At 44.3% G+C, this 12,174-nt stretch overlaps 2 protein-coding genes across 5 annotated transcripts; one reads left to right on the forward strand and one right to left on the reverse strand.

Annotated features, from left to right (window-relative positions):
- Window positions 1–116: 116 nt before the first annotated feature.
- arhgef38 (Rho guanine nucleotide exchange factor (GEF) 38) lies at window positions 117–9,230 on the forward strand. Its single transcript, XM_037257942.1, has 14 exons — window positions 117–427; window positions 3,961–4,145; window positions 4,215–4,332; window positions 4,414–4,561; window positions 5,041–5,058; window positions 5,134–5,333; window positions 5,410–5,540; window positions 5,626–5,730; window positions 5,807–5,911; window positions 6,399–6,770; window positions 6,837–6,974; window positions 7,596–7,797; window positions 8,380–8,666; window positions 8,799–9,230. The coding sequence occupies exons 1-14, from the start codon at window positions 223–225 to the stop codon at window positions 8,979–8,981; spliced, it is 2,397 nt and encodes a 798-aa protein (XP_037113837.1). The 5' UTR covers window positions 117–222; the 3' UTR covers window positions 8,982–9,230.
- Window positions 9,231–9,316: 86 nt separating this feature from the next.
- Window positions 9,317–11,938, reverse strand: ints12 (integrator complex subunit 12). Of its 4 annotated transcripts, none has more exons than XM_037258003.1 (7): window positions 11,812–11,938; window positions 11,437–11,597; window positions 11,088–11,237; window positions 10,816–10,994; window positions 10,583–10,742; window positions 10,340–10,486; window positions 9,317–10,257 (listed from the first exon to the last, which is right to left on the reverse strand). In XM_037258003.1, exons 2-7 carry the CDS (start codon window positions 11,590–11,592, stop codon window positions 9,688–9,690), a joined length of 1,362 nt encoding a protein of 453 aa, XP_037113898.1. In that variant the 5' UTR covers window positions 11,593–11,597; window positions 11,812–11,938; the 3' UTR covers window positions 9,317–9,687. The 4 variants fall into 4 exon arrangements, with proteins under 4 accessions (XP_037113898.1, XP_037113890.1, XP_037113873.1 ...); XM_037257995.1 differs by having other exon boundaries at window positions 11,437–11,600; XM_037257978.1 differs by having other exon boundaries at window positions 11,437–11,600; window positions 11,850–11,937.
- Between the last annotated feature and the right edge of the window lie 236 nt (window positions 11,939–12,174).

Below are 12,174 nucleotides of genomic sequence, written 5' to 3' on the forward strand. Positions count from 1 at the left end.
TGACATTCTCTCTCAGGTTTGTAGCTCGAAAAACTTTTTCTAGGGAAGTCACATCCCATAGCAGAGGCGTGTTCACGCAGTTCTCATGTCAGATGAACACGGGAGGGGCGGAGCTTTGTTACCTGCACAGAGCAGGTAACCATCACACAGGGGAAAGACGTGCACCTGTTCCCGCTCCCAGGGCTGCCTTCCTTACCGGACGAGCTACGGGGCAAGCTCACCATGGATCCCAACGAGGCCGGCGGGGCCGAGAAGAAAGGGGAGAAGGTCATCAAGCGCAGGAACCGACCTGTGTTCCTGCGCTACCTGGAGAGGAGGAAGACGGACAGCATCGTGACTGACGACACCTGCAAAGGTGACATCAACCTGGGGACGCTGGTGAGGCGCAGTCAGTCTGACAAGACGGAGTACAGCGCTAAACTTAAAGGTAAGATGGCTAATGACATCCCCTGAGTGGCAACAAATGAATGGTCAGCCTGGAAAACTTTGAGATGACTAGTATGACACAAGAGCCTTGCACCTGTTATGTTCCTGTGAGGTGGAGAAACTCTCACGGGGACAGGATCCACATATGCAAACTGTGCCGATAAGTGCGGCGCACACCAGCTGGTAAACAAGCGTTGCACTTTGACATTCTTGCTTTCCGCAAATGATTTTCAGAGGCGGCTTTATTTGAGTTACTATGGCCAAGATAACAAGTCAAGGCCTGGATAAATTTCAAGCATGTCCAGTCAAGCCATTATTTGGGGTTACGGATAATTCATACAAGCTTGTCATATATTCGCACATTTTTACATTTTACATACACTAATTTAAATTGTCCCACACTAATCTCTTAGTTTCTTATCTTCTGACTTAATCACGATCTCCATTCATTTTGTTCATGTTCATGCTACTGGTGAACTTCACAGTGAAGTTGTTGTTTCGGTTATAACTTTAAGCCATTGTTTTTTTTTACTGCATAATTAATTAATCCCTAGAGCAACCTTCTATAATATCTGCTTCATTTGGTGGCCTCTGCAATGATGCATTAGAGGAAACTGCCTGGGTTGCCAGGTTGCACTATATGTACACACACTCACACACACATACAATGTCAAATCACAATAAACAGGTCACCGGCTAGAAAATGTATTCTTTCGAATTGAAACACACAAGACTTATCGAACCATATAGTTCAAGTCAACATTGAGTCTTTTTTTTAAAAGCAAGATTTTAGCAAGCATGTCCCAAGCGTCTTAAATCCGACTCGAGTCAAGTCATGTGACTCGAGTCCCCCCCCCCTGAACTCAGCTGATTTTAGTTAAGCTAGAGAACAAGCTTATGATGCTGACGCTGTGTTTTTACACATACACGTTCCCAGACAACCCGTCTACGGGAGTCAATGGTTGGGAATGTCACACTTCAGGCCAAATGAGTGACATCACCCTTATAGTCAAAACTATGTTGGCTTTCCTGCAACACTTGTCTTGTGCGTTGACCCTTTTCGGAAACTAGCTTCCTCCCGATTGTTCGTCGACTGATAATGCCGCTTTCACGCATATTTAGCATAGGCTACACACACACAAACATTTTTTTGCAGCTTTACTCTTCACTCGAGTGCTCTTTTGGCAATTTGAGTTTTGCCTCAACAAACTTGCACAATGGCAACTCTTGTTGTTTTCAGTAAACCTGCCATCAGTCCCTGTTTTGGCTTTGGCCCGCACGCACATGCCGACAAAGCGCATGACATATTGACGGGGATATTACCATTGCAAATATTGACACAGCGATGACTTCACCAGAAAGAGGAAACACGTGAGCAAGTCAAAAAAGTTGTCACCTGCCTGCCGGACAGGTTGGTCGACCCGTGCAACGTGACCTCGGTGAAATACTAGTACAACAAATACTACTTGGAGTACATTCCTAAAAACGTAAGTTATTCTCGCGGAATTCTCAGTAGACATCAGATCCCACTGAACATGTTTTGGAGAGCCATGTCGTTTTTACTCCGTGGTGATACAGGATACACCAAGATCCTTTTCAATGGGCCGAGGCAGTGAAAAGCCCTGGATCCACTTTCATGGGAACTCACAAAAAGAATAAATGGACAAAGAAGTCCGGATGTGATCTGCAGCACTTTTAATGAACCGTTTTAAAATGGTTTGCAACGATGTAACTTTCTGGCATTTTTAGAAATTAAAAAAATAAATAAATAAAAGAGTCTTTGAGGAGCAGTGCACATGCAATGGACAAAAGGCTTTTTGTTCACACTATGTTAGCCAATAGATGCGCTTCTTATAAAGCTACGTGCTAAATAGCTATTTACTCACTGAACGGACAGTGAAAATGCTTTGGTTAAAGTGTAAATGTTTGTTAATTTTCAATAATCAGGTTAAATTATTCTGCAAATGAGCGGACTTTTGATATTTTGAGTGAAACCCATCAAAATGTTATATTTGTGAAGAGATAGTTTTCTCGTGACATCACATGTCATATAGTAGCTCATTCACTTCATTTATATATATTTATACACATATATAAATGGGATGAGGCTGCCTCTCCAAATATCCACTTTCACTCTTTTATTCCCACCCACTTACGAGCCTTACATAAAACAGATTTATTAAAAAAATATATCTTAAGTTGGATGGTGGTCCATTTGCTGAGCAGTGTTATGAATTATTTGATTTACAGTCTATTTATAGTGGCTTGACTGGAATATGGAATATTTTATGCACTAAGCAATTCAGCATGCTGTGGCTTCTCGGACTGTGGTCAAATCGTTTCGTGCGTGTGCATACGCATGTGTGTGTGTGTCCTTGCAAAGGTGCGAGCAAATTAATGGCCGGCGAGCAGATGGAATGCCTGAGCACGCCGGCGCATTACATCAGCGGCGCAATTCGTTCCGTAACCTGACACGAGCTCCCTGCAGCCTTGCCTTTACTCACAATCACGCCCTGAGCTGGAGGCCGCGTGTGTGGCATCCATTAGGCGGCGAGGCGGCTTCTCTCTTGCCCGAAGTCAAGCGCACAGCCGTCGCAGACTGATTAGGCGGCATGAGCCATAAAAAAAAAAAAAAAGAGCGCAGTGAGCCTGACTGGCATGTTAAATGAGGCCTCGTGGCGCTCCAGTCACAATAATTAGTTCACCGTGAAATACTGCAGGAAGCTCCGAAAGTTTTATTCTCCCAAGAAATGCCCTTTCCTGATGGATCAGCACGTTTATTCCTTCCTGCACGGGCTGAAGCTTGAACATTTTGTATACAAACAGTAGCCATGTATTCGGAATCATTGCAAAATTAAGGTCACGATTCTCTCCGTCTTCGCCGACCTTGACGTCGCAATGCTAAGTGGCGACATGCTAGCATTACTAACAAATAATACATTTGACATAATACACCAAAAGAAGGCCGCAAAGTTAACGGAACAAAGAGACTTCGATTCGACGTTTATGTTAGTAGAATTGTATTTTATCTTTTTGGGCTATCCTGCTTGCTAACAAATAGACGAACACCAGTTTGTCGATTGGTGGCATTTTCTTTCCTTTTTCAATTACAAACTAAAAATGTATCAAATTTTCAATTAAAAAATGGATAAAATAATGAAGTATAAAAATATTTGACAGAAGAACTCCAGATAATTTTGCCAAATATTCTAAAATGTATCGGTTTGCGGTAGCCAGCCAAAGCTGTTAGCTAATGCTAATCCGTGCTAACACCGCTATCCTAGCTTTTGCTATGATATTGTAGTGCATTCATGTGGTATGGCCATCACTTGAACACAAACACACGATTAAAAATGTTAGAATTCACATACCTCTGCCATTATCATCGACAATTTAAAGTCTTCTGATCAAATTGTGAAGACAACTGGTGGAAGTACAGGGAGAACCTGCCTACAAGATTCTAACTTGAGACTTCAGCAAACATGCAAACCACAATAGTACCAAGCTTTCCTCACAATAATTGCTCTTGCGCAGAAAAAATGACACCGCACGACTTGTCCAGTCCTGCCTCGCCTGCGCTGGACCCAGAGGAGGTCCGGTCGAGAAAGATGAATCGCCGATCAAAAGTCATCCAAGAGCTGATACAGACTGAAAAAGACTTCCATACTGACCTGGCGCTGTGCATCCGAGAAGTGTTGCAGCCTCTGAGAAGCATACAGGTGGGTTCTTGTGGATCTTAGCAAATTAGAATTTTTGATGGAGAAATGTTCTGCCCACTGTTACGTTAGGTTGTCGATGTGGATCATCTGTTCACCAACATGGAGACGGTGTGTGAAGTCTCATCCGCACTCCTAAATAGACTTCGGGAAGCCCTGTCCGACCCGGATCCTGAGGCGGTCATTATCGGTAATATTCATCGCCCGCCCTCCTTATCCGTCGATGCCTGGTTAATCAAATTTTTTGAAAAATGTTTGTTTGAATGTGAAGGAGAAGTATTCATCCAGGAAAAAGCAGCTTTAGAGGATGTCTATAAGATTTACTGCTACCATCACGATGATGCCAACATGGTGCTGGAATCCTACGAAAAAGAGGAAGGAATAAAGCAACATTTCACGACGTGTTTACGAGCAATGAAGTGAGTAGTACTTCCTCACAATATTCATTTCTCTCGACAACTTCCTAATAAAGTGGAATCTCTAACGTTGAACCATTCAAAAGAGTTCCCATGGGTATTATTGAAAGGTCTCGGATTTATTTGGTTGAATTACACAAAGGGTAAATCATTTCAGCACGCTTAATTCACTCTGGTTCCTAACACTCCATTTTGAAACGGAGGTTGTATGTGCACGTAAACGCAGAAGGGCAAAGATAAATCGTACAAGGAAGCCGGCCTACACAGATTTAGCAACTTGGGATTTTGTGTCAATATTTTAGCGACTCTTCTGACCCTTTAGGCAAATATTTTTCCTCTAAAACTGATTTCTTGCTGAGGTATGCTGGAACAGTACGGATAAACGTCAAAATTGTATGTTCTCAGGGGCGTTCAACTTTTGAGCTTCCAAAATGTTATGAAAGAATCCAAATTCAAATCTTGTGTCTTCTTTTGATTTACAGGAAACTCTATGACCAAAAGTGAGTATGCCCAAAAAATTGAACCCTGCAGACTTTTTTGGGGGGTCTATTTTCCACGATCGTTTTACATCACAGAGGGAAGCCCCACTTGCTGGACATGGGTTCGCTTCTCATCAAGCCAGTCCAGAGGATCATGAAATACCCGCTGCTGCTGGGCGAGCTGTGGCAGGCCACGCCCGAAGATCACCCCGATTTCCGGCCGTTGCAAGAAGCCTTCACCGCCGTGAAGATCATCAACGTCAACATCAACGAGTTCAAGCGACGCAAAGACATAGGTGAGGTGATTGGCGAAATACAAGATGGAGCAAAGTGATCTTATACATTGTCTTCTCTTATCATATGGATTTCCAGTAATGAAGTACAAAAATTCAGAAGATGAAGGAACTCTGCGTAAACTTCACAAGCTCAATATTCACTCCATTAGGAAGAAAGGTGATCGCTTCGCAGGTTATCTCAAGATCCTCACTGGAGTTGAACCACAAGTAAGAACCATCTTCAAAATACTGCCTATTATTTTGGATTCTTCTCAGAATCCAAAAAATTTGAGCTTTTAATTTCAACCCGCAGGTGAGGGACGAAGTGTTCGACAGAGAGGAGAAACTCTTCAGGGGTCTGGAGAAAGCAGTAAGGCAGCTAGTGAAGAATCTCCAAAGTTACTTGCAGTACACTCAGGTTGGTGAAAAGTCTTAAAACGTACGGCCTTGATATTCTTTGTTTGCTCATGATTTTATGGTCACGTCCAACTCAGGAGATGGTGTCCGTCGCTGTTAACAAAGTCCACGAGATGGAGAGCATAATCAAAGAGTCAAACGGCTCATCGCACACGAAAAGTCACGACCCCTATGAGCGCTACGTGAGTCATGAAGAAGAGTGATATGAAATATATGATGTTGAATCATGTTCTGGCAAACCGTCGACGATTAATTTCTAGTCTGACCGGGTTGAAATAAATCCTAAAGTTGTCGGTTTTCACGATTTGAGTGTACTTCAGAAAGAAATTCTTCAAAATTATCCATTAAATTTTTATTTAATGGACTTGGCGTTTCAAATGAATTGCTAACATGACTATCCGATGTAACATCCTGAATTTGAACTTTTTCTCAATGAAAGGATTCAAATTGGCCCGCTGAAATACGTAAAAAGTAACCGAAGTAACCTTTTGCTGTCTTTAGCGCACAAATAGAGGCTTGTCTACTTTGTTAGGGCTCTAAAAGCTAACTAAAGATGCTAACGTCTTCTTAGCTAGTAGCGGTAGCATCTCAGCAGCGTTGATGTCAGCATTCCGTGGCTCTCTTCATTAAAATGACTCCCGCTCAACGTCCAATATTGTCTTCTCACAGAAAGACAACATGGAGCGTCTGGTCCTCGGCCCACTTTCATCTCTTCAGGGCATGTTCACTGCGCCCCAAAAGCTCATCCAGAAACGTTACGACAAACTGCTAGATTACTGCAGCCGGCTGGAGCGCTCGTCGTTTTCGTCCTCATCCTCGTCATCTACCTCTTCCTCCACCCCGTGCTTGGTATCCGTAGACCCACCCGGTCCCGCCAGGAGGGACTACGAGGCTCTCAACGCGTTGCTCGTGGAGGAGTTGCAACGGTTCAACATGGCTGCCTACGCTATCCTCACTAACTGCGCGGCGTATATCGTGACCTTGCTCAGAGGCCTGATGGAGGAAATTTTGTTGGCTGCTCCCTCCATACAGCAACTACCAGTGGGTAGCAAAAAAAGCAGCATATTTATATTACGCTAAAATGCTAATTTGCAAAGTCTTTCACAGGCTCCGTTGTCTAACATCGCTGAGGTGCAGAACAGCATCATGGATGAGCTGAACAATCTGGTGTTTGTCAAAGAGAATGCACAGAAACTCATGGAGCGGAAAGTCAGCTTCGAGAGGCAACGAGACAAAAAAATAGCGGTAAGATAAGCGGTCGCAGAACTAATTTGCATGACGATGCCGCTTATTTTGCGCCTCCTGTGACTGAAACGTTGAAGACTATGTTTGGTAAATACCAAAGACAATCTTGAGGCTTCAAGACAATTAAGTGTCTTTAACAAATATTTTTTTTTGCCGACACCGTAGACAATTCAGAATCTTGACTGACTCTCGTGAACTTTAAATACAATCGACAAACTTATCATACATGTTTTTGGACGATGGGACAAGCAAATATCACACGGGGAAAAAAAAAGCTGACCTAGATTCAACCCGCAGCTTTCTTACTCGAGTGCCTTCATCAGTTCAGTGTCAAGATCGTCGTCTGTCTGGATGTCAAGTTCAAAGTCCCTCGTTTCCCTCAAAGAGTTTCACAGTTTGGTGGAAAATTCCAAGTGATAAAGATGAACACAAAGGACACCCCCAGGTGGTGATTAACTGGGGCAATTCCATGCTCCATCAGGTCTCAGCCATTTACACTTAAAAAGCTTCCTCTGTAATGTTTCAAAGTATCCCCTGGAAGAACTCTCTCCACCTGAAGCTCCACACAGCGTGCCAGCTCACATACTCCATACATACCTAACAACACTTGTTGTCTTCCAGACGCCGGAGGTGGAGCATCAGACAGAAGAACAACGCGCCCGACTGCTGGCCGAATATCCCCCGAGTCGTCTGTACCAGTTGAAGAGGAAGTGCAACGGCTGCCAGAAGGAGGACCTCAGCCTGCTGGAGGGGGAGCTGGTGGCCTTGCTGGAGGACACAGACCCGTTGGGCAGTAGCAGCCGCTGGCTGGTTCACACCGGAGGCGAGTTTGTGCTTGAACGTCAAGTCCTGAGTTAGACGCAAAGCAAGACGATCCCCAAAACGGGTCAGGCCTAATACCTGGATCGGATAAATTCATCGCACCCCAATTGACGTGAATCTGGCAGAGAAAACTTTCTTACAAAAAAGAGCGAGTCCCAGGTGTTCTTGCGATAGTTGCCGATCGCTTTAGTCTTTCCTCTGGGGATCTGTTCCCTCGTAACACCACAACAAACCACGTTGTCGGCGGCGTTACTTAGGAATAAAAAGCCTCGGCGGTTCCAAAACAAGGACAAAATCAATTCCGCTCTTAGACTTTCTGTGACAACACGTTTTTTTTTTGAGAGTGCTAAGAAGAACAATGGAAGACTTGTTTCCCCCTGGGATGACAAGAATCCCCACAAGTTGTCTTGCGGGATCTTATTCTGATCTTATTCTATACCTGGAGTTAGCAAAGCTCTGCGTGTAGCTTGTAGCTACAACAGAACAATGAACAAGTCTTAGAATACTCAATAAGATACTGTTGTCTTGAAAGATTTCTGGATGATGCTTGTAAACTCTACTTGTTCCACTTTTCTACAATTAGGGAAACAGGGATACGTGTACTCCACGTTCTTAAAGCAGTACAACCCTCTGAGGGACTCGCAGAGGAAAGGCCAGGCGGCCAAACAGCAGCAACAAGAACAGCAACCGCCCACCATGACCGACGAAGACTTTGACAACCTGAGCCTTTTTGTATCGGGCAGTGGAAGCAGCAGCCTGAGGAGCTTCAGTCTCAACACCACCGACAGTAGCTCCAACCTTTCAGGCCTTCAGGGCGAATTGGACACCGTGGGTGACCTGGAGGTTTCGTTTGACACAGACGCTCAGCAGGTAGGAAACATGGCAGGTGGCGCTATTACGACAAAAATCTAGCCAACAGTGCCATCTGCTGGTTTAATTTATATATTGAGGACAAGGAACATTTGAGTTTTTTTAACCAACTTCTGCTTTTTTTTTGCACAGTACTACGCCGTATATGCATTTGAAGCCCGTTGTGACCAGGAGCTGACGTTGCAGGAGTACCAGCATGTACGCATCTTGCAATTCAATGACCAGGGCGGTAACAAGGAATGGTGGCTCGCGGAGGTTGATGGTCAGCGGGGATATGTCCCCGCCAACTACCTTGGTAGGATGTCCTATGCATAAAAAAAAAAAAAAAAATCCAGACTATTATCATTGTTTCACGGATCATTTCAGCTGAATATTTGTGCTTTGTGAAAGCAAACTGTGGATTTTGTCATATTGACAATGTGGACCGAATGAAGAACATTTTTATATGAGCTGCTGTGCTGCGCACTTTTACAACAGTGTTTAGAAGTAATATTTTATATGAATACATTTTTAAATGAAGTAAAAATCGTACGTGAAATAATTTATCAGAGAAATTGAATGTGATTCTGTTGTTTCTATTTTATTACAATATTAAACAACATCTATGAAAATGACGATTCATATTTGCTTTCATTACTTTTTTAATTTGATCCATTATTGTATATTACATCACATGACTCTTTGTTGCTGTTCATATGTGGAATTTTTATTACATTTGCAATTTAGAAAGAGAATGACTCGGGCTGGATTAGTTGGGACACAGTAGAGCAGCAGCATTTACAAAAAGTAAGATTCAAGTATGTAAATGTATGTATGCTCTCACTCCATAGAAATAAGATCACAGACAACATCATCAGTAGAAGAAGAAACAAAGATCTTGGTCTTGGGTTTTGTGTGTCTTTCATGATTCGAGCAAAGTGTCAAGCTGGCAAAGTGGCAATTAAGGAACTCTTCACAAGTCTTGACGATGGAAAAGCAAAACATTCAGTACCGTACCACAGTGAACTGAACTTTTGTCCGCTTATTTCTTGATCTTTTTCTGTGCTGCTTTTTTCTTCACCAACTGCAACCGTTTCATGGCGTTGAACTGGGACTCTTGAGATGTTGGTGCTTTTTCTCCCGGTGGAACCTTAGAGCCGTTCCCATTGTTTCCGTTACTTCCTCCGTTATTACTCCCACCTGTGCCACTCGCTCCTGGACTGGCCTGGGAGCTGCCAGGGGAGCCCGCCCCCGACGACAAGGCGGAACCCTTCCCTTGGCTCTCGCTACTGGATGAGCGGTTAAGCGGTTGCTTGCCCAGGGTCAAGGGTGGCGGTTTCAGTGATACCTGGCTCGAGCCATTTCCGTTGCCGCTCCCGGGAACCTTCGCAGCCCCGAGTCCGGACTTGGCTCCGGCGAGACCGGAAAGACCTACCGGTTTCTGGCCGGGTGGTGTAGTCATTGCCTTGTTGCTCCCGCTTGGTCCCGAAGAACCCAATTTGGAGCTGATGGGAAGGGATGGACTGGTCTTAGCGCCAAACGCGGCCCAGCCCGTGAGACCGCTGCCTGACGACGACGAGTTGTTGCCGGTGGGATTGGCCGACGTGGAAGTCTGCAAACGACAGAGGTTGGCAACCGGTTTGGACACGATCTGAAAACAGTCAACAAAAAAGCAAACCGCCTTCTACACGTACCTTCACTTCTGTCCGTTTGAAAGCCTGGAAGGTGCTAGTGGTGTCCGGCTTGGTTTTAAGTTCCGACTTTTTCACCAGAGTGTCTTTTATCACAACCGGTGCTGATGAGGCGGAGGCCGGGGAAGGCTTCTGCGGGGGCTTTTGCGCCTAGTGCAAACAAACAGTGTGTTACAGTTATGCCCAACATGGAAGAACCAGGTATTTGTTGCTCTGTACAAATTTAGGAAAGCTAATGTTTCTCACCATACGCTTCATTTGTCGGGTGCAGCGAGCACAATACCACACCAGCCTGGGGTCGTTGACCTCTTTGTCTGTCACTTGGGGTTTGTGACAGTCCTGGTGATACAAGTTATGGCACTCTTGGCACTCTACCAGCTGGTTTCCCATGGATACCGTCATTTGTCTTTGGAGAAATTAAAACAACAGATGATGACTCCGCAATGTCCACAATTAATATGAACCATGTTCACACATACCTGCAAACAACGCACGCCAAGCCCATTTCCATGGCAAAGTCGTCAGCGTTGGTTTCGTCATAGTCGTTGAGGTTAGGAAGGAGGTCTTTGCTCGTCTGCACGGTAACTGGCGACGAGCGATCCTGCTTCTCTAAACGAGGCTTTTTCGGCGGGTCCACGTCGCCAAAGTCAACCCTAACCTGTTGTTGATCACGAAGATCCCAGGGACAAGATATTTATTTTAACGCCAATTTGTGAATCCCCCCTCACCCGATCAAATGATTTATCTATACCTTCTCAGAAGATCTCCTATCAGTGTCCTTCTTGCTCTTATCAGAGCTGGATTTGCTACCTATGCTGGAGGATGAAGAGCTGGAAGAGGACTTGGAGTCCTGCTTGCTGAAGCTAAGTTTTGACACGGAAACTTTGGACACCTCCAGATCCTGAAAATACACACAAAACAGGAAACTTATTTGTCTCTCGGGACGTCAAAAGTTAAAATAACTTACTGGACTTTTTCTTATAAAAAAAGAGCTGGTCACAGAAAAATGTACTGCAGAATGTTAGTTTGTGACACCAGTCCTGGCACTCAACCACCTTATATGATGACAACAGTTTGTCTTATTCCCAATAGCGACATACTTTTTGGACCAAGCGATAGGATGTGTCGCTCCCTCTGGAAAGGGACTCATCAAGCAGCGCTTTGAGCTTCTCAGCAGAATCTTTGCTCTTGGAGTGCAGGTAACTCAGTCCCTTCAGGAAGATGGGATCGAGTTCCAGACTGACAGGTCCTGCCATGGTTTCTACTGAGGACAAAGTTTGGATTTCAGCAATGCTGAGATCATGCAGAACAGTAACAATACATTACAAAAGGATTCCATCATAGTCCCATGGATGGGATGGAGAGTTCTCAGCACCAACTCGCACCAATAAGCTTTGTGGTGAGCCCACAATGGCTAACATTTGTGACAACGATAAGCAGACTAAAATGTACTATTCTCCATTCAGCCATGTTACCTAATATCCACTCCCAGCTAGACAAATGTCGGCAACACCAGTGTGAAGGTAAAATGATGTTAGGGCAGCTTGTAGTTCTTCGGCGGATTCTTCCTGCGAAATTCTGCCAGTGTCACAATCAAACATGACCGACTTGCTCACAAGGGCGGAACACTCGATGAGACGTTTTGTCACGGCAAAATATTCTCCGCAAAATATTCTCCAACAACTGATGAATAAGTATGTATTTTAAGTTATCTAAAAAATATCCGCGTGTTTTTCTCTAGAGTGTGGTTATTACAGATTTATTAATTATATATTATCTTTTTCTAATGGTGTTAGGTGGCGCTGTGTTACGAGAAGAGGTCAGGAGGAGGGAAAGAA

Source organism: Syngnathus acus, chromosome 1 (assembly GCF_901709675.1).
Source record: "Syngnathus acus chromosome 1, fSynAcu1.2, whole genome shotgun sequence".
NCBI classification, from domain to species: Eukaryota; Metazoa; Chordata; class Actinopteri; order Syngnathiformes; family Syngnathidae; genus Syngnathus; species Syngnathus acus.